A 22243-nucleotide genomic window follows, 5' to 3' on the forward strand; every position below is an offset into this window, starting at 1 on the left:
ATCCCACAGGTGCTTGGTAAACCAATTGCAACACCCCCCCCTGCTGGACAAAACAGGAATCGCTCTGATAGGAGGGACACTGACAGGTCCCCTCTGCCATGTGAGACATTATCAGTAATGTAGCCCCGTGGGAACGTGTGAAAGTATGACAGAGAGTGTGATAGACAGGCTTTCTGTCGGTCCACATCCTGCTTCTCCCCTTCAGCAGAGACACTGAAGACGCAATGCCTCTTGGGAGTTATTCTATGACAATGAGGGGGTGTGCTGGAGGCTGAAGGGGAGTAGACAAGGCTCAGCTGGACAGCAGACGCCTACCTTCTAGTCTCCTATACCCTCCCCATCTCAGACTGCCTCAGTGATCTTCCCCCTAAGTCTCTGTTAATGACACAGTCGAAGTCTCTCCCACTGACCCCATCTTTGAAGGCCGGATTCTTAACTTAGTTAAGTGAAGGACTTATGATGTGCTATACATCAAATAGAAATGTGGGCCCTCTGTAACAGTCTCCCTCTATGAGTGCCTCCTGCTCCTCTGACCTCCTGTTTTCCTCTCCTGTCTGTGGCCCAACCCCTGGATCTAACACCACCTTCAAGGAGTGAAAATGACATCTTCAAATCGCCAGCCTTTTGGCCCTTGTAACATTGTGGATGTACAAAGCCATGAGGAGTGCCCTTGGGGCAGCCATAATAAAGTCAAATGTCTGTAAGAACTAAAACTGCTGAACTGGAACATTACAGGACTAAGGATCCATGATTCAAGAACAACAAAGTAAAGTGACACTGTGTACAACAGGGAGCTAGTGGGGGTGGGGGGGGGGTTAATTAATACAAAGCATTTTAAAGCAAACCCACCGCTTACCCATTCGGAAACAGCAGGAATCCATGATAAGCGGCTCATCACACACACAAGGAGAAGGTGTTTCACCGCCAACACTCTCAGATTAATAGTGCCTCAGGTCCTGTGGCCTCCCGTTGCTCCCCAGCACTCCAGACTTCTTAACCAAGATAATTCACTGACACAATGTCACTTCTGATAATTGGGGCGCGTCACTGAGCTCGCTCACCTGTCTCTGCACAGGTGCAGAGGTGTCATCGCTGGAGGAGCAGGATATCTAGTCTTTCACTCCTACCCTCTGAGCAAAGAACAGCTGCTGCAGGGCCAGAAAGAAGAGGAGGAAGAGGAAGACAAAGAAGTTCCTCAAACAGTATAACAGTGTTATATACCATCATAATGACACGCTAAAAGGTGTCAGAGAAGGAGAGAATCGAGGAAATAAAGAGAAGCAAATGGAGGGAAAGAAATTAAAGAGGTAAAAACCACATCACTTGGGATTAATTGCCTCAGAATATTTCCACTGTGGCTCATGAACACTAAAGGCCAGGGGTCTCACTTGTTGTTGGGGCGGGGGTTATGAGCGGGTCGGTTATAATGGCGTCGCCCGGCACGGTCGCGATTCCACATTCATTACACAATTTACAATTACTGCTACCTATTTCCCCGAGAGGGGTGTGCGAACCATTACCACGACGACTCAAATGAAGTGGATAATTGTGTCTCTCTGCGGCATATTGGGAGACAAGAGAAAGTGGGAGAAAGAGACCCAGACCGAAGAGAGACAGAGCGAGAGGGGGACAGTGATGTCGTCGGACAAAAGCACACCACGCCAGGGATCCTGAAACCTTGACTGAGAAGAGGACTGAGTTATCTGGCCTGTTACTTCCCCATGCAGACGGACTCAGCTTAGACACAGTCAAAACAGAAATAAAAGAGATGGGTCTCAGATCTAAATAGGCCACAAACTGCTATCCAATCCAAATGTAGGAACGAGCAGTCGAGCACGGGAAAGACTAGGCTATAATTCAGAATGTAAGGACGTGTATGTGTTTGCATGAAAGTCAGAAAACAAAAACAGAATACATAAATAGAAAATGAACAAAAATAGAGATTTGCCATTGACATCTCTTGAATGATAAATTTATGATGAAGGCCAATGATTTTAGAACAAGCCTACACAGACTTGTCAAACTTTGTGCCATTACTATCCTTTGTCTTAGTACAGTTGTCATGTAAGGCTTGTACCCGTATGAAATATTAATTCTGCATAATAACTTTCAAAGGGGAATAAAGTATGGAGTTAATTATTAATAATATGTATATTCAAGGCATCTCTTTTTTTCAGATGCACAAAAATATTCCCAGACAGTTGCCACTCGAGGAGGAAAAAGAATCCCCGTGACACTAAATCCAAGGAAGAATGTTAACTAAGAACTGATAGTACTTCTAGAAAATGTACCTACTTACAACATCATTTCGCAGGCATCAGGGTCTATGTAGTTCAAACAATGTGCCTAACGACAGCAAAATGCTGGCAAACCCACATTAAACCCATAGTTTGGACCAACAACACAACGTAGGCTAGTCCGAGAGGACAGTGCAACAAGGTCAGCTAATTGGCCTACGTCATAACCCATCAACGGTAGTGGGGAAATAAAGCAACACTGATGAGGGGAAGTGCTCATCATGGAAACGATGAATATCTCATTTACTGCATTCTGTCCCATTTCAACACAATTTGCGATGAGACAGTTAATATGCATGTTATCCGTTTGAGAGGTCATTTGAGAGGGTGCGAGACGAACCATTTCAGTGTCAATTTACAGAAATCCTCATTGTCAAATAGAGGGAAAGTGAGTACTTCCCAGTCCCATTCTTCAGAGCTCTTTAGTTTAATTCAATTTTACCTTCCACTACCTTATGACATGCAGGAAGTCTTCCCCATATCGCATTATGAGAGTGAAAAGACATCAAGCTGATTCTGTAGGCTTTAGTATGCTTTTATGCATGTAAAAAAAGAAGGTTCATTTTTCACCTTGTTCTTTAAGTGTGGAGTAGTGAAGACGATCCTTTCTGAGTGATTCAAATGACTCTCAACACTGTCTGAGAGGTCACTCCCAGCTATAGAATACACCAGACAGATGTTACTTAGTCTTGCTCGCCAGCCGTGTGCACCTTGGACACAATCTTATATATAAAAGATTTGCAAGCGACTCCAGACAGAACTGAACTTCACCTAGTTAGGAGAGTTTTGTGTTCTTATTTACGGAGAGAAGCCACAGCAAATATTGAGAGACTACATTATATACAAGTCTGTAAGTCCACAGAAACCTTGGGAATGCTAGCAAAAGATGTCTGTGGAGACATAGGGAAAATTATGACATTGATTTAGAAGTAAATACCATGGGCCAGAAAACATTGGCCATTGGTGATAAAACAAATTTACTTAAGCCATTTCTTAGATCGGGGGGTATGTCTGGCTCACAAGAAATGCAACTTTTCTACAACACATTATGGGTAACAACAGGTTAAACCAAAGACTAATAAAGGGAGAGAAATCATTTTGGAACAGACACGGGTAACATATTTCTCCTGCCTTTGAGACAGAGCAATAAAACAAAGAGACATGGCCACCCACTGGTAGTGTTTGGTGGAGCATATGGAGCTATGAATCAGAGTCATCCTGCATAGTGCTAAAATACCCATTCTCTAATTCCCTCAAATCTTATGCTTTATATGTTAGCCATGCAGGACCACTGTCTCTGATATCAACTGTGGTCCTTGCCGACAGACACAGATGCTTGCTTTGCCTCAACAGGCCCTTTAACAGAAGAAAACAACGGACGGAAGAAACACTAGGCTAAACGTTCCAAATGGAAGTTTCTCAACCAATAAACCAGTAGTCTTCCCTCCATTCTAAGATCACAAAACGCAAGTCTTGAAAAATCATTCACCCGCTTCCCATGGTGGTATTTGGAGACTGTTGATGAGTGATCCATGAGACGCGAGACGAATCTTAACGAGGCTAAAGCAGCAACTCTGTCCTTCTCCCAATTATGTTCAAACTTCTCTCCCCTCTCCATCTTCCCCCCCCCCCCCCCTTTCTTTTACCACATGAATAATAGGTCAGATGTGATCGAACTACACCAGACAGCTCTTCCCGGATTCACAATCAATACTGGTCACTAATGTCTGAGACGCTTGATTCCATATTTAAATAACAGGAAATGTGATGGCATTGTGGCACGTATCACGTCCCCAAAGTCATATACGATTAGACACGACGGTTTCATCCACTGCCGAGCAGAGGGGGGAAATACATTCAACTAATTAACAGGGGCTCTAACCATTGCACTGCATGTCTTATGAAACGTTTAAAGCACATAACACATGCAGGCACACCAGATACATATAGAACTGGAACAGACACTGCACGGGAGTTGACAGATATAGAATAATAAAATAAAACAGTTTCTGAACACATTTCCTTGCTCAGTACATTATGATGGCTGCAGGCTCTACCTTTGTCTCCATCCCAGCATTGACTAAAACGGTGTATTGTAACACGACACCCCTGATTTCATGCAATATGGAGGATTATGGAATTGAATTGAACGCTCAGCTTTTTTGTTCACATTTCTAAATTAGGATTTTCTGCCTCCATAATGACATAGAGTAGTCTCTTTTTTGTCAAATCAATGGCAGCTATTTATGTGAGCAATAATCCCTCACCCAGCACTGAACTGCCAAAAGAGTGATGGTTTAAAGTAATGCCTAAAAACCCAAAAAAAGGCAGTAAATGAATGCAAATTGGTTTCTCTCCATTTAGAACGTCCATCTTTGAGAACATATCCAGTGGAAACAAATCATAGCACTTGAAATAATTAAAAGGAAAAGAAGCTCACTTTGATTTGCGAAAGAAGAGAATGGACCCCTGTGTTCAGTACAGTAAGGTTATGATAGAACGTTCAGAAACCCTCGCGTCTCAAAAGAACATGAATGCCTTACAAGTACGCTATCATCCAAGAGATCATTAAGCAAAAGGGTTGAAGTGCCATCTCCAATGTGTGGGGGATGCCATGGCAACAGGGTTCGCCCTGCTTGAGAGACAAGATAAAAACAATGAGGCAGGGTGCAGGCAGGGCGCTGAACGATTGGCACTGATCGATGGATCCTCTCCTCTCTGTTATCCCCCCTTCAGAGAGGAGGGAGGGAGGGAGGGAGGGAGGGAAAGGCCAACCTGCTTTAGGCTTCATAGGTGCAGCAGGAATAGTGAGAACCTTCTTCAAAGCCCTAATTGTTTCATCACAAGGGTCCAATTGAACATGCTATACAGTGTATTTGCATATAAGCAATTTCACACCATTACTTCATACAAAGGCTAGAGAACATCATGTCAACAAAACTGGACTGAACGACCTGTGAGGAGGCTTCCAGCTATTTTACATTCTGCAATCATCCTGCCGCTTTGACTACAGGAAAAAATAATATTATGCATACATACTGTATACTTCTGTGTAGTTACTGCACTTTGAGTTTGAGTGAGGTGAGCCTTGAGTCTCTTTTCTGCATTATCTTTTGCAGATGTCAGCACAGTTAGAGTGTTGTGCTAAACCCCAGCAGGATGCCAGCTAAATGCCATCATGTTACGGCTGTGGTTGTTTGCTTCTTTTAATTTTCAGAATGATAAGCACCCCATGTCCCCCCCTCTCTCAAAGGCACTCGTGCACACACACAGGCACACACACAGGCAAGCACACACACACACACACACACACACACACACACACACACACACACACACACACACACACACACACACACACACACACACACACACACACACACACACACACACACACACACACACACACACAGAGTTCACTTACTAACAACATGTGCTAATCAATCTGGTGAAAGCAATCTGTCAGGAAATCTTTAGCATTAAGAAACCCTCCTTGAATAAGGATAAGGCCCATCCACAGGGCAGGGCACGGCAGGGATTTAGAAATAGCTGTCTTTACGCATCCCTCTTGTCAATAAGGATTATGAGCAAGCTTTTATCTATTCAACCACACATACCAGCCACTCACTTAAATGGATGAATAGTTTAGTTATAAAATAAAAAAAATACTCACATAAATACATTCAAATCCTAACCCAATTCAAATTCCAACACCATATGCCTAATGTGAGATCAAATCTTTCTTTTTATTCCTCGGTAATTCACTGAAGGCAATCTTTTAACATACTTATTTAAGACCTCAAAGGATAAACATAGCCCACCTATTGTTGACGGCACAGCACCTTATTGCTCAATTTAAGACCGACAATTCCTTTGAGAATATGCCATTCAGCGACCGACAGAAGCCGCATGCAAAGCAGGAGTATTGAAGAAGGATGCCGAACAAAAGAGACATTATTATGATCTACCAAAATACTGCTGAATATTAAAAAACGAACTGTGTTTACAGATATTTCAATAGAGCAGAAATAGCCTCATTTATATCTACGCCATCAAATAAATAAAACCAAGAACAAATAGTGAAGAACAAATAAAAGCAAATTTTGACATTTTGCATTCAACTCCTTCATTTATAGGTCAGAGGGAACACCAGCCGACCTCACATTGTTTCTAAATGCCATTTTGTTAAACAGGGACACTGGAATTAATTAATGCGCGGGTAGCTGCCACTGTCAAGAGGTGCACATTAAAATCAATGATTAATAAATTCTAAACACACAACAAACTCAGAGGGGAGATGAAAATAGTATTGTGCTCCCTAGGAAGCAGCCCCAGTGCGGGTCCTCCAACCAACGAGGCGGCCACTCAGATGCCTAATGGAAAGTAGCCGACGCCAGCTGTGTGCCTGTGAATAAAATCACTTTAATTAAAGGAATTACAATGGAAAGAAACCGGGAATATGTGGAACAGAATTGACAGGAAGCGGCCCTCGTGTTCGACACACACTCCCTCCAAAAACATAAAGACTTAAAGGAACAAGAGGGCCTTTGTGTTGCCCTTTTCAAATAAGCCTATAATTCCCTCATGCTTTATTATACACAGCACTGTACAGTCTGCTTTGAGATTTGATCATATCTGTCCTCTTCAATTTAAAACACTAAGCCAAAGACTGGTACTATGGCAACTACAGATATAATGTTAAAATAAGACAAATGAAATGTTTGTTTTTCATTATTATCAAGGACGATGCAATTGATAACCCTGCTGGTTTGTTTGTGAAATGACAGCAAATAAGAATAAAAGGGTCATAGGAGATTTTTATTTTTCTGACATTGAATCAACACTTCGTTAGGTTACACATCATAGCAAGATTTCAAATCACAAATTACACTAGTGGCAGTTGTGAGAGCTATTGTCGTCCAAACACTATGGAGGCAGAATATGGGCCTACTAAGAAAATATGGATCATATTAGACTTTCATTAAATATATAATCACAAGAGAGGAGAATATTTAACTCCAAACGTGCAGATGGAGCAAAGAATAGGGGAAATAGTCACAATTTCCCTCCCAAACTGCTTTTTGTAGAACGCCATGGCTTCACTGACCCTGTAGCTAATATGAGAGGCCACAAGGGGGTGGCAGATGCACACTTAAACAGCATGACAAAACCTGAGCGATGTTCAATCTCTCTGCTCCAGTGTCTGTTCAACAGAGATTTCACATAAAGGAAGAGCACTAGATGAACTCGATCAGATCTCTAGTGCTCACAGCTGTTGATCACACCACGAGAGCTTAACAGTGGCCATAAGGATATTCAGAACTACATGTACCAAATGCAAAGCATCCGGATTCTTTCCTGAATATAGTCCATATTCATCCATGTTGCCTTCCTCTAGAAAACCAAATGAATAGGGAGTAATAAAATAGCGAATACACTCAAACTAATACAGTTGCAGCAGTGCTATTCTACTATTGCATTATAATACTGAGACCTCACTGACATTTTACTTTGCGTTAATCTCCTTTATCAACACAGTCGTTATTGTCATTAATAACAATTACCACTATGATAAGGTTCATTTTACCATGCCACGCTCCTTAATGTTTCCCTCAATATATCAGTGAGATAAGCATTCACAAGATGTATAGCAACATCATAACCAAATCAAGATTTGTGTCCGGACAAAAATGATGTTGACGGCATTCTGTATTATGTTGACGGGCAAATGCTATCTTGGTCTGACTACGTTATTTGAGGGAGAAGTGAAGTGAACTGATTATAATGAACCAAATGAACAAATTAGCAAAAATGAAGTGTATTATACTGTAATTTAGTTGCAATAAGCTGCCATGGCTTTGATGAAAATAGCACAAATGGAACTTGTAGAAAACGCTAGTATTCAAGTATTCAAGTAGTAGGAACCATGCTTGGCTAAGAGCATGGTTCCACTTCCATAACCTAAATATAAGCTGAACTGTTGGCTAGCTGAGGCGTTACATTTATTTAATATCTTCATGAGCATTGCTTTATATCGTAATGATGAATATAGTTAATAAAATATTGAAGCGTAAGAGAAGATACTAAATCAGTGACATCAAAGCATATATACACACTGTAGCAACTTGTTTACAAGAGCTAATGTGTCCCTGAAGGGAATAGCCTGGTTATTAGCAACCAAAAACAAGTGCTGTGAACAGCCTCTCGCTGTGGGAAGTACGAAATACCAGCAGAGAGAACGGCGGTGTTTTCTAGGACGTTTCATACCCACCTCCACCCTCAACCTACTTCTGACAGTTCTGGGCAACATGTAGCAGTAAAAAGTTGTAGCCACTTGCAGTTGCCATGCAGATGGTGGAAGATGGATAAAGGCTATACAGTAAAAAGGCATTGAGTTATGAGGGATACTGAAACCAGTTTAGATAAATCAGTGAATAAGATTATGCTTAGAACATTTGAGGTGATATCTGTGGCACAGTTACAATAATACTGCATCTAAAATCTGTTGGTTTTCCATGATCAGTTTTACCAGTATTTCCATCCTAACTTCCTGTGGCTCCATTGTGGCTGAGATCAGTATAAAATCACTTCATAGTATGTAAATGTATAGTAGAATATCTTCAAATACTCATATTTTCACAGTAGAGTATATCACGGACCTCTTATCCGATGGGTAGGGCTTCATCAGGTGTCTTTGATGAATGCTTCAAGATCAACTGTAATCACACACCAAACACAAATCTAGCTTACTGTCTTTGCATGGGCTAGAACACAACAAACACTTTTGTTGACACTTTTATATGTCATAGGCCTATGGGTCTACAAATAGACAATTTAAAGTGTATACTTTTAATAATCCACAACATATAAAAGTATATACATATGTAAGTTAACAAAAACCAGTCTGTAGGAATATAGGCTAATTTGAATTATATAAAGTGGTTTATAAATAAATAGTTTGCACATCTATATGTAGATAAAAAATACACTTCCCTATTGGACAGTGAATCTAAACCTTAAAATTTGGCAAAAAAACTTAAGCATTTTTTATGTTTCAAATGTTTCAAATAAACACCACCTCTTCAAAGAGTATCTTAAATAAGATGTCTCGAGATTGAAATGTTGTGTTTGTCAGCAGTCTACCGGTATAATGTTTGTAGGCCTACATAGGCTCTTTGACTGTATTTATTTGTCACTTGCAAGTGCAGCCAACAACATATGTGTTTGACTTGTGAAAAACATATATATTTTTTTGATTCGGCGGCACTACCTTGGCGACTGACTTCCTTCTTGCTATGCTGTCTCAAAAATGACTCCACTTCCCTCTCTCAACTGCTACCGGGCGGGAAAATAGAACGTTTGCCGTTCAGTATAATAAAAGGTTGCAAATGCATTCACTTTACATTTAACGCGTGACACAACTCTATCTTCAATTGTAATCGACTTCTGGACACAACACATTTTCCAAATTAAATGGACAAGGACAGCGTCAGCCCAAGATTTCGTTCTGCTCAGTGCTCAGGGACGTTTTGCTCATTCTAAGTTGGGGTGTAGTTTATTTAAATACAGTTTCCCCGCCCCTCCCTTTTGTGGGCGTGAGGAAAATTAGAGGGCGTGTTTCGTCTAGTCGCATATGTAAACACTGGCATGCCGTCTCAAAGCCACGTGGTCCCTTATTGACAGCTCCTGTGACAGTGACAGATACTGTATCTCTCTCTCGCTCATCTATTTGTTTTGCTTGATTATCAGGATTTGTAAAAACTTTTTGGCATTATGTCATTTCCACCCGTTCTACTATTTTCATATTTTTGTGGGAGTTGATGATTTAAAGCTATAATCCTTTATTGAATGATAACAAAGCTTTCTACCTGCCCCTTTTCCCTAAAAAACTAAGGGATGGGGCTGGAGAAATGTAACCACTCTCAAATTTATACACATGGCTATGGATGCAAAGGCTGACCCTCCATGATATCAAGTGTATGCTTTGAGGCTATACAGTGTTTGTTTCCATTTATGTTGTTTACAAACATTGGAGCTTATATTTTGGGTTCTGATGGGGTACGACCGTTGAACTAAACTCATCAGCTATTTCTAAGTTAAATTCTTCAAGAATCAATGGGTATACATGATTAATGCATAAGTCAAATCATTTATGTAGCAACTAAAGATTCTTGCTTTAAACTGTGGTATCATAGCTTATCGAGTGAACTAGTATACTGTTATAGGCTGAAATGTAAATACTGGCCTTGAGGTCAGAACTGTAGCTCTTGTCTTTGTAGTTAATTGATTGACTAATATTACTGATTAGCCAATGGGGTCCCAGGACCCATTCAGTCCTAGAGGGGAAGGATGAAAACCAGCAGTGCTACGAACCTTGACGCCTGGATTTGCATATATCATGCAAAATAGCATCTAAGCCATTCTATAGCCTGTCCCAAATTAGTATAACATTGTACTGCATTACTGTAATAACGATATAATTTTTGTTTCATTTGCATGAGAGTAGGACAACATGTACTGTATAGACCTATGTGAACAGCCAAACAGGTCACCCCCAGAGACCGCTCACAGCACTTTATCCTGTTCACTAAAGGTGCACTGACTGAATGAAAGTTCCTGTGGAATGTGGTTCAATTAGCACCACCTCCTAAAAAGACAGCGGGGGGGGGGGGGGGGGGGGGGGGGGGGGGCTTTGGTGAGGTTGGCCTGCTAACAACAGCCTGATCTGAAGGCCTACCCTATAGGGTACAACGAAGTGGGCCTACAGTATAAATCAACCTTCCCCTCACCCCTCTGTGCTGTTAACTTTCTAAAAACAATTGCAAAATTAATTGAGTGCACATAGATAGAATACTTCCATATCTTTCTCTTCATGTCTCCCTCTCTCTCAACCGCACAGTGCAACTATGTAGACTTACAGTACCAGTCAAAAGTTTGGACACAGCTACTAGAACCAAGAAATTTGATCATATTACTCCAGTGCTAGCTTCCCTACACTGGCTTCCTGTTAAGGCAAGGGCTGATTTCAAGGTTTTACTGTTAACCTATAAAGCGTTACATGGGCTTGCTCCTACCTATCTTTCCGAGTTGGTCCTGCCGTACATACCAATACGTACGCTACGGTCACAAGACGCAGGCCTCCTAATTGTCCCTAGAATTTCTAAGCAAACAGCGGGAGGCAGGGCTTTCTCCTATAGATCTCCATTTTTATGGAACAGTCTGCCTACCCATGTGAGAGACGCAGACTCGGTCTCAACCTTTAAGTCTTTACTGAAGACTTATGTCTTCAGTAGGTCATATGATTGAGTGTAGTCTGGCCCAGGAGTGTGAAGGTGAACGGAAAGGCTCTGGAGCAACGAACCGCCTTTGCTGTCTCTGCCTGGCCGGTTCCCCTCTCTCCACTGGGATTCTCTGCCTCTAACCCTGTTACAGGGGCTGAGTCACTGGCTTGCTGGTGCTCTTTCATGCGTCACTTGAGTGGGTTGAGTTACTGACGTGATCTTCCTGTCTGGGTTGGCGCCCCCCCCCCCCCCCCCCATCCCCCCTTGGTTTGTGCTGTGGTGGAGATCTTGTTGGCTATACTCGGCCTTGTCTCAGGATTATAACTTGGTGGTTGAAGATATCCCTCCAGTGGTGCGGGGGCTGTGCTTTGGCAAAGTGGGTGGGGTTATATCCTTCCTATTTGGCCCTGTCTGGGGGTATCTTCGGATGGGGCCACAGTGTCTCCTGACCGCTCCTGTCTCAGCCTCCAGTATTTATGCTGCAGTAGTTTGTGTCGGGGGACTAGGGTCAGTTGGTTATACCTGGAGTACTTCTCCTGTCTTATCCAGTGTCCTGTGTGAATTTAAGTATGCTTTCTCTAATTCTCTCGTTCTCTCTTTCTTTCTCTCTCTGAGAACCTGAGCCCTAGGACCATACGTCAGGACTACCGGGCATGACGACTCCCTGCTGCCCCCAGTCCGCCTGGCCTTGCTGCTATTCCAGTTTCAACGGTTCTGCCTGCGGTTACGGAACCCCTACCTGTCCCAGACCTGCTGTTTTCAACTCTCAATGATCGGCTATGAAAAGCCAACAGATTTATTCCTGATTATTATTTGACCATGCTTGTCATTTATGAACATTTTGAAAATCTTGGCTCTCTCTAATTTTCTCCTTCTCTCTTTCTTTCTCTCGGAGGACCTGAGCCCTGGGACCATACGTCGGGACTGCCGGGCGTGGTGGCTCCTTGCTGTCCCCAGTCCGCCTGGCCTTGCTGCTGTTCCGGTTTCAGCTGTTCTGCCTGCGGTTATGGAACCGCCACCTGTCCCAGACCTGTTGTTTTTCAACTCTTAATGATCGGCTATGAAAAGCCAACTGAATATTATTCATGATTATTATTTGACCATGCCTGTCACTTATGAACATTTTTGAACATCTTGGCATAGTTCTGTTATAATCTCCACCCGGCACAGCCTGGTTCCTCTCTAGGTTTCTTCCTAGGTTTTGGCCTTTCTAGGGAGTTTTTCCTAGCCACCGTGCTTCTACACCTGCATTCTAGCTGTTTGGGGTTTTAGGCTGGGTCTCTGTACAGCACTTCGAGATATTAGCTGATGTACGAAGGGCTATATAAAATAAACTTGATTGATTGATTGATTGAGCTACTCATATATTTTATATTTGAGATATTTCAAAGTAGCCACCCTTTGCCTTAGATGACAGCTTTGCACACTCTTGGCATTCTCCCAACCAACTTCATGAGGTAGTCACCTGGAATGCATTTCAATTCACAGGTAAATGCTAAATGTTAATTTGTTGAATTTTGTTCATTCTTAATGCATTTGAGCCAATCAGTTGTAGGGGTGGTATACAGAAGATAGCCCTATTTGGTAAAAGACCAAGTCCATATAATGGGAAGAACAGCTCAAATAAGCAAAGAGAAACGACAGTCCATCATTACTTTAAGACATGAAGGTCAGTCAATTCGGAACATTTTAAGAACTTTGAATGTTTCTTCAAGTACAGTCGCAAAAACCATCAAGCGCTATGATGAAACTGGCCGCCACATAAAAGGAAGACCCAGAGTTACCTCTGCTGCAGAGGATACGTTCATTAGAGTTGACTTCACCTCAGTATTGCAGTCCAAATAAATGCTTCACAGAGTTTAAGTAATAGACACATTTTAACATCAACTGTTCAGAGGAGACTGTGTGAATCAGGCCTTCATGGTCGAAACCATTACTAAAGGACACCAAAAAGAAGAAGAGCCTTGCTTGGGCCAAGAAACGAGCAATGGACAATAGACCTGAGGAAATCTTTCCTTTGGTCTGATGAGTCCAAATTTGAGATTTTTGGTTTCAACCGCCGTATCTTTGTGATCTCCGCTTGTGTGGTTCCCACCGTGAAGCATGAAGGAAAGGTGTGATGGTGTGGGGGTGTTTTGCTGGTGACACCGTCAGTGATTTATTTAGAAATCAAGGCACACTTAACCAGCATGGCTACCACAGCATTCTGCAATGATAAGCCATCTTGTCTCGTTTGCACTTAGTGGGACTATTATTTGTTTTCAGGACAATAATCCAACACACCTCTAGACTGTGTAAGGCCTATTTGACCAAGAGGGAGAGTGATGGAGTGCTGCATCAGATGACCTGGTCTCCACAATCTCCCAACCTCAAGCCAATTGAGATGGTTTGGGATGAGTTGGACCGCAGAGTGAAGAAAAAGCAGCCAACAAGTGCTCTGCATATGTGGGAACTCCTCCAAGACTATTGGAAAAGCATTCCAGGTGAAGCTGGTTGAGAGAACGCCAAGAGTGTGCAAAGCTGTCATTAAGGCAAAGGGTGGCTACTTTGAGGGATCTAAAATATATTTTGATTTGTTTTCTTTTTTTTGGTTACTACATGATTCCATATGTTTAATGTCATAGTTTTGATGTCTTCACTATTATTCTACAATGTAGAAAATAGTAAAAATAAAGAAAAACCCATGAATGAGTAGGTGTGTCCAGACTTTTGACTGGTACTGTAGGTCACATAGTTTTGTTCATTCCCTCCATTCTCTCTAGCTCCTTGAAGAACAGAAACTCACCATCCAGTCCAGATAGGCAACATGGGTATGTATGGCTGTTGTGTATGTCATCTCTGTGAGTCCTTTGAAGGTCTTCAGGGTTGAACTGCCCACGTCTCTGATGGACATAGCAAGGGCAACCATCCACCTCACGCACACTCTTCAACATCGGACCACTTCAGAGCTGCACAGATCAAGAGGGTCTGGTTAGGGGCCAAAACTAACTAAATAACCTAGGTAGATATAGATTATTCGTATAGGTATGTATTGCAAACCATTAGAGCTTAACTTAGACTCATTGTATTGAATATGTTGATTGATATTAATAATTTAAAAATTAAATACTGCACGTGGGACTATGGGAAACCTGAATACATGATGAATATCAGTGCTATATTATTGCTATCGTCCCTCTGCTGCCCCCTGCCTTGCCTCAGGGAAAAATGTGTCACCAAGTGGCCTATTTGACATGACAAAACATGTTTCCATCGACCCTGAAGTGTCACAGTCAGACTCCCAAATGAAAAATATGTAATCAAATGTTTTCCCTTTTGCACCTTTGACCAAATTTGTATTATTAAACATGTATCTTTTTCTTGATCAAAGCAGAATCCTTACATCAATTTAGTCATTCCGATGTTGACACATTCTGCCATTTTAATTGTAATTTTGAATTATATAAAACACAAACGCTGGTCTATGACTGTTACTATGTAGGTGGAAACCCCTTTAGCATTTTCAGTGATTGGTGTCTACTGTACCCCCTATCTAGGTGTGAACTCTGGTGGTGGCTGGTGGTTCAGCCAATGGGCACCTGCTGCTGCCACAAGCGTCTGAGCTGCGAGAACAAAGGGGCCATTGAGTGCATAACAGCTGTTGTGCTGTTGCCTGCCTGCCTGAGGGCCCCATAGCCCAAGAGCCTGTCTGATGGGTGAAGCCCCCCTCTCTTTAAAGAGACAGCAAGGGCCCCTGCTGCTTTAATGCAGCGTTAATTACTGAACATTGATGCAGAACAGTCGATGGGTGTGTAGAGTACCAGAGCAGAAAAGGAACAGTCCATATTTTTAAAACAATGGTTTGAAATGATTGAGAAGGAATATAGGGCATAACTTAAGATGGCATGGTTCGTTCATATTCTTGCAGAATTGATGTAGACAATATCCAAATGATTTAGTAAGACAATACTATCAATCCATTTGAAATATGCATCTGATAAATTCAGCTGGCCGAAGAAAAACAAACAACCCTTAGGTGATCCAATCTGGTTTGTGACAAAGTGAAGGACAAGAGAATTAGACAAGTCCAAGAATTACTCCCAGCAACATCTGTCGAGTAGTCCCCGACAAGTCTTAGGAGAGAGCAGCTTTGACAGTGGAAGCATCATACTGACATCTAGTGGATTAGTCCTGTGTATCTTTAAGCACACACTCCTTGACTGCAAGCAGAGGGCACTGTCTGTCAGTGAATGCATGAAAGAGACAGCCATTATAGAGACCATCCTTATGCTCCATTTTGTTTTCATTCAGATGCCTTTCATTTCATCCCTTTGATTGCCCATTATGGCAAGTTACAGTGAACACAAACATATGACACTGAATATGTTTACATCTACACCTTTCACATCTCTCCTGTTTTCTGTACTTTACATTAGCCCAATGCAACACTTCAGATGTCACCTTTGTGGCCAATCCATTACCTTTCTACAATATTTTGTGAGTTTAAAGAAAAGCAGCTGTTTCTAGCGATTTATATTTTATAGAAACGTGTGCTTATAAATTACTGCTAAAACATTAAGTCTTGTTATGCACTTGAACAACTTTCAGTATAAACTTTAGTTTTGCAAGAGGCAAGTATAAAATTGGGAAGGCTTAGGGCACCCCCCCCCCACAGTGGAGCAGCGGTCTAAGACACTGCATTGAAGTGCTAGAGCCTTCTCCACAGACCTGGGTTCGATCCCGGGGTGTATCACAACCGGCTTTGATCGGGAGAGTCCCATAGGGCAATGCACAATTTGCCCAACGTTGTCTGGGTTTGGCCGGGTGGGCTTTACTTGGCTCATCGCGCGCTGGTGACTTCTTGTATCACCGGGCAGCTGCAGGCTGACCTCTGTAGTCCGTTGAAAGGGGTTTCCGCAGACACACTTGTGCGGGTGTTAAGCACATGTTTCAGAGGACACATGACTCGACCTTCACCACCCGAGCACGTTGAGAGAGTTGCACCGATGAGAAAAGCTCAAAAAACAGGGGAGTAATTTATTTTAAGGCGTTAAAAAGGAGCACCTAAGGGTACGGCCACATTGAGAAGCATGAACACTAATGAAGTAGTAGATGCACATCATTGCCTGTGAAACATCCAACTCCGCTCTATATTTTTGTATGAGTTACACCTACAAAAGTCATATTGTGCATGTGTCTCTAATCCAGCAGAGATTTGACAATTTCAAAATACAACCACATGGATCACACATTTAAAGGTGATGACAAAAGTTCTTATTTCATTTCCATTGTGATACTATTAAAATGAAAAATGTTTGAAACATTCACCAACCAGCCAATGATCTACTGCGCACGGCCGACATACATGTTGACCCATCCCTGTAGCTCGGTGGAATCAGCCTGATCATTGAGGTCACCAAACCATTTCACTTGCATTAAAACAAGTGAGCACAACAGTCAGGCTTGTTCAACCAGGCTACAATCCCAGTCCCTGGCCAAAGCAAAGACCCACAACATTGTAAAACATAAAAGCTGTCTGCGACAGTGACTTTATTTAAAAAATAAGATATAAAGTAGCAGCATCTCATTTCACAAATGTATGACTGTTTTGAAAACTCAAACGTGAGAAAAGAACTGGAGATAAAATCTTAAATACAATCCATATTTCTGCCTCTGATGCAGGCTGTTCCACTTGTCCAATTTGGCAGCAGAGCTACTGGTCCCACAAGCAAACCTCAAAATGGCAAGCATTAGCAGCACACACATACACCCATCCACTGTTCCGTCAAGCCGAGTCCACCTTTTTTAGCAGCACTCAGAGCCAGTGACAGCTCTGGGTTTTTGGCAGGTGGTCCAGCTTGGCATCACTCCAATTAAAAACTGTCACTCACCCAAAAAGGCAGAGACATCCAAAAACGGCCATTCACCTTTGCACCAAAACAACTCATGGAATAAAACATGCGCACGCATGTAGAAAAATCATGTGAGCGTGTGTAAGGCCATGGATTTCTCCCAAACCTACAATATCTTGGTCCCGTCTTGAGACTTCCTCAGCCCGTGCCCATACTAACCCAATGGAAATCAAGAGACTGTGCCCTCAGGTTTCTCGCTGCTAGGGGGCGGAGTGAGCACTCCGGACGGTATAGGTGAACTCTGGCTGCGATCTACATCCACTTGTGGGTAGGAGCATGCCTTCGCCTAAAGAAGAAACCAACAGAGCTCTCAATACAGGCTGCAATTGCACACAAGAAACAATGCCACACATAGGTATAGGACATTGATTGAAAACCATACAAACAAATGCCCTCACCATCCAGTCCAGATAGGCAGCATGGGTCTGGATGTTATGCATGTCGTCTGCTGGGATTCCTTTGAAGGTCCTCAGGGCTGAGCTGCCCACTTCTCTGATGGACATGGCAAAGGGGACCATCCACCTCACACACTCCTCAACATCAGACCACTTCAGAGCTGCACAGACCAAGACAAAAGAGATCTGGTTAGGGCTAAAGACGCCTTCGGCAAGTCTACCAAACCACTATAACTCAGTGGTTGGAATGAAGATGTTGATTGACCTGAACAGCTTCAGAATGAAACACCCTACCTGAGACTTTCTCCACCAGCTCCAGCGAGGAGAAATGGAACAGGGCAGAGGCAGCTAGCACCCCGTAGGAGAACTCCAGACATTTCACATCCAACACACAGAGGTCCAGGAGCTATAGAGAGAGCACAACACCACATATGTACTTCCACAGAGGCAATGAGCCATTCTAAGGGGAGGAAATGGGAAACCATTGTCTTACAAATCCAACTTGTATAAGCAATAACACACATCTGTGAGAATTAACATGATATTTTGCCTCGTTGATCTTGTGTATTTTGTTTCAAGACACATATGAATCACATGCAAGTGGCGGGAAAACTCAGTTGTAACCTTACCTCGGCAATCTGCACAAACGTAGTTTGCGGGTACTGTGGGATGAGAACCTCTTCGGACTCTTTCAGGTAGGCAACCTGCATGTAGATGTTTAGCCAGGACACAGGCGTCAGGGGACTCAAACGCCACTTCAGCTCCTGAACAAAGGGGGACACAGTAGAAACAAGAGCCACATGAGGATTTCATTCCACAGTGAAGTGTTCCCCAGATCAGATATTAGGAGACAAAAGAAACATGCGTCCTATCAAGTTAGACAGAAACTACCATTAGGAATATATGTAGTAGTTTTTACTAGTAATGGCTAAATGTTGCTCATGGCTCAACAAGCTTCAGACAACAGTAAGGATTTGTGACCCAGTGAAAACCACCGGGACGTAAAGTGTTTGAGAGGCATACCTTCATAATGATTAGCTCCATGCATAGGATATCATTCTCAGTGCAGGCACCATCAGTAACATAGGCAAATTGATGCACCTTTGGAGGGTAGATTTCCTGAAAAAGAAGCAGTAGTAAACATGTTTAAAATAAACTTGCGCCGCAATATATAAAATGAAGAAACCTTAACGCAGGTCATAGAAGAGGCTTCTTCCTACCTCCATCTTCGCAGCTGTAAACAGAGAAGAGATGCCGATGAGTTGTAGTGTACACTTGAAAACATTGGTCTGTGTGGCCATGAACCGATCAAAGTAATCCTGAGCCAGGTAGAAGGTTTCTCTATGTAGCTTGTACACTTCGCACACCTGAGAGAGAAAAGAGTTGAGAACACAACTCCAAGTAAATATCACAGAGTAGCTATGGAAGATTTCCCAGTGTAAGAGCATTGATCATAGTTCCCTATACCATAGGTTTGAAACGATCCAACTAAGATCAATGCTGAGTCAGAGAAGTTGGGTTAAATGCTAAAGACATTTTGGTTGAATGCACAGTTGTGCAGCAGACTATGCTTCCCGGTAGAATCTGTTAGAGCTCAGCTAATACACATCACCTGACAGCCATTTCTCCAATAGGTTATGCTAATATTGTACAGACTAACTACAGTTAACTGGGGTCATACATCTACTGTTAAAACTAATCCACTCACCACCTTAAGATAAACATGGATGACACTGATCAAGTAACATGAGGGATTTGATCAAAGTAGCAGATACTGTGGGAAAGGAATTTAGTCTAGGACTTTGATACAGAGGACGCTACAAACCTCCATTAGCCAGTCGAGAAGAATAGCCCTCATCTTGGGTTGGAGGTGTGGGTGTTTCGTCATGACGTGGATGTCTCGAGAATAGGTCTCGTCTTTCTTCAACAGGTTGTTCCATACGTCGTCTCTGCTTGCCCAGCTACAGAGAAACATATCCAGAGGGTTGCCGTCTAGTTCATTTGTATTTATCAAATCAATGGGATAAACAAAGAATCCCGCAACTAGAGAGTCAGAGTGCAAACACAGAACTTTAAGATGAAACAGTATACAGGTACACATAAGAGTATCAAAGGAGGGATATATAGCCATTGTTATAACAGCAGATTACACTGAGACAATAGTGGTAAGGACTACATTGTGTGTTACATTCAAGTGAAACACCTGCTACCCGGGTGGCGCAGTGGTCTAGGGCACTGCGTCGCAGTGCTTGCTGCGCCACCAGAGTCTCTGGGTTCACGCCCAGGCTCTGTCGCAGCCGGCCGCAACCGGGAGGTCCGTGGGGCGACGCACAATTGGCATAGCGTCGTCCGGGTTAGGGAGGGTTTGGCCGGTAGGGATATCCTTGTCTCAGTATGTAAAATGTAATAAAATGTATGCACTCTACTGTAAGTCGCTCTGGATAAGAGCGTCTGCTAAATGACTAAAATGTAAATGTAAACAGATGAACACATTGGTCATCATAATGCTTGGCCTTAGACCGCGCAAGTGCAGAGCTCAAGGTATGAGTTCAAGTCATCTCCCAATAAAAATCATACATAAAATGTGGCAAATAACCACTCCTGTTACTTAGCAGCGTCGCTGCATCTTGCCCACGTTGTCCCAGATACCAGAAGGGACTCACCATAGCACAGGAAGAGGGGAAGACCTGGTGGGGGTGACAAATATGTTTTTGAAGGTGTACTGAGTAGAAAACCCAGTGGCATTCAAAGCAACTGGTTGATCGACTTCATTGTCAGGCGTGGGGATCCGCCTGCACGGGATCGTGTGAACCGACTCAGGATTCCAGCACGCCTGCACAGAAGAGGGATAAGAAGAGGGGAGGATAAGAAAGTTGACCAACTGATAAAAATAAACAGCATGAAGAGGATTCTGAGACAGTGCCACTGATAGCAACAATTGTCATTTATTGAGCAGTCCTGATTGTGCCTGGTGTGTGTAAGGTAAATCCAACAAATGCATGGTCTGCAAGGGAATGCCACGAAATAGTCAAATGCATATAGTCACCAAAGTTCCACACTGGTTCTTTTTCGTCATCTCTGCCACTTCATCTGGGTCTTGTAAATACTGAGGATTTAATAAGGAGAATGTTCATTATCATAAACCATTTTAAAAAAGACAGCCAGGCAACCATCTCGTTACAGTAGCAAAACGCAGATCGCAAGAACTTACAACAGCAACGTCTGATTTTCTTTTATTGGATCTCAATGCAGTTTCCTTGGGCAGCTCATGATGAATTGTCCTGGATTCCACATTTTCCCTGAAATTACAGTAAATATTGAATTATGATATGCGTCCTACTGAAATGGTAAGAAACGTTAGTTATTGCAAGCTAACTAGCTAAGCTGCGGCTAGTTAGCCAGCTACCTGTTAACGTGACAACTTTTTCTCCCGTCACCTAGCTAGCGACATTGACAAGACTAGGTCAAACTGCAAAACTGAAACTTACCCTTTGCTTGGCATTATATCCCACGTGTATCCCTCCAATGTATAGAGCCTGGAAACATGAAATATGCATTTTATTTGTTTAGCTAATAACCACAACCAACCCCCCACGTAAGTCTCACAAAGCCAACTCGTCAAAAGATCTGGGCGCGGGCAAATGGAAGTGGGACAATGTTAAAGGACGACAAACAATATGAAATACTGCAATAATTGTCACAAAACCACGCATATTGACACCGGATTCCACACTATCACCTAAACCTAACAGTTTGACACACAGTCGATGGAAACTAGTTAAATGTCTTCTAAATTAGAGAGAACCTGGCCAGAAAATGGCCGAGCCATCAAGTATGCCATTTTCCATTCACCCGCTCTAATAAGCTTTCCCACAAAAACAACTAGCCAGCCAATGTTGTCCGTCGTCTTCCAAATTCAGAATATTTACAATCTTCTCACTAACAGGTTAATTTCGAATCACGTTGAGGGAGTTTGATTGAAAAGTTGCACGACTGCTAGTTAACAAGAGATGATTCAATTTCTTGCCAGCTTACCTAAAAATATTCCCCCGCGAAGAAGTCCACACTTGGTTGAAAGGATCAGAGAAAATATGGCTAAAGTTACTAGCCAGCTATTCAATTGTTATTTGATTCGTGGCCTCTGTTTGTCATCAAAAATTGTGCTGAGAGTTCGACTAGCTACTTGTTCTGTACTGGCGCAATGAGTTTTGCGCCTTGGCTTATAAACTGCTTGCAGTCTACATATTGTAAGGGGCGGTCCGAGCGGGTGATTTAAATACTTGGCGCTGTTCAGTAATCCTTTGCAGTTACATTTCAACGAACATTATTATTAGTCACTAATTGTTCAGACGTTAAGAGTTAAATCATCTGAAATATTA

General features: G+C 42.5%; 1 protein-coding gene across 1 annotated transcript; it reads right to left on the reverse strand.

The window, feature by feature from the left end:
• Positions 1-17073: 17073 nt before the first annotated feature.
• Positions 17074-22115, reverse strand: LOC129834326 (G1/S-specific cyclin-E1-like). Its single transcript, XM_055899217.1, has 12 exons — positions 21900-22115; positions 21353-21400; positions 21076-21163; positions 20911-20970; positions 20528-20697; positions 19690-19825; positions 19085-19231; positions 18888-18983; positions 18494-18628; positions 18159-18270; positions 17868-18025; positions 17074-17755 (listed from the first exon to the last, which is right to left on the reverse strand). Exons 2-12 carry the CDS (start codon positions 21364-21366, stop codon positions 17639-17641), a joined length of 1233 nt encoding a protein of 410 aa, XP_055755192.1. The 5' UTR covers positions 21367-21400; positions 21900-22115; the 3' UTR covers positions 17074-17638.
• Between the last annotated feature and the right edge of the window lie 128 nt (positions 22116-22243).

This window comes from Salvelinus fontinalis, chromosome 35 (assembly GCF_029448725.1).
Source record: "Salvelinus fontinalis isolate EN_2023a chromosome 35, ASM2944872v1, whole genome shotgun sequence".
NCBI classification, from domain to species: domain Eukaryota; kingdom Metazoa; phylum Chordata; class Actinopteri; order Salmoniformes; family Salmonidae; genus Salvelinus; species Salvelinus fontinalis.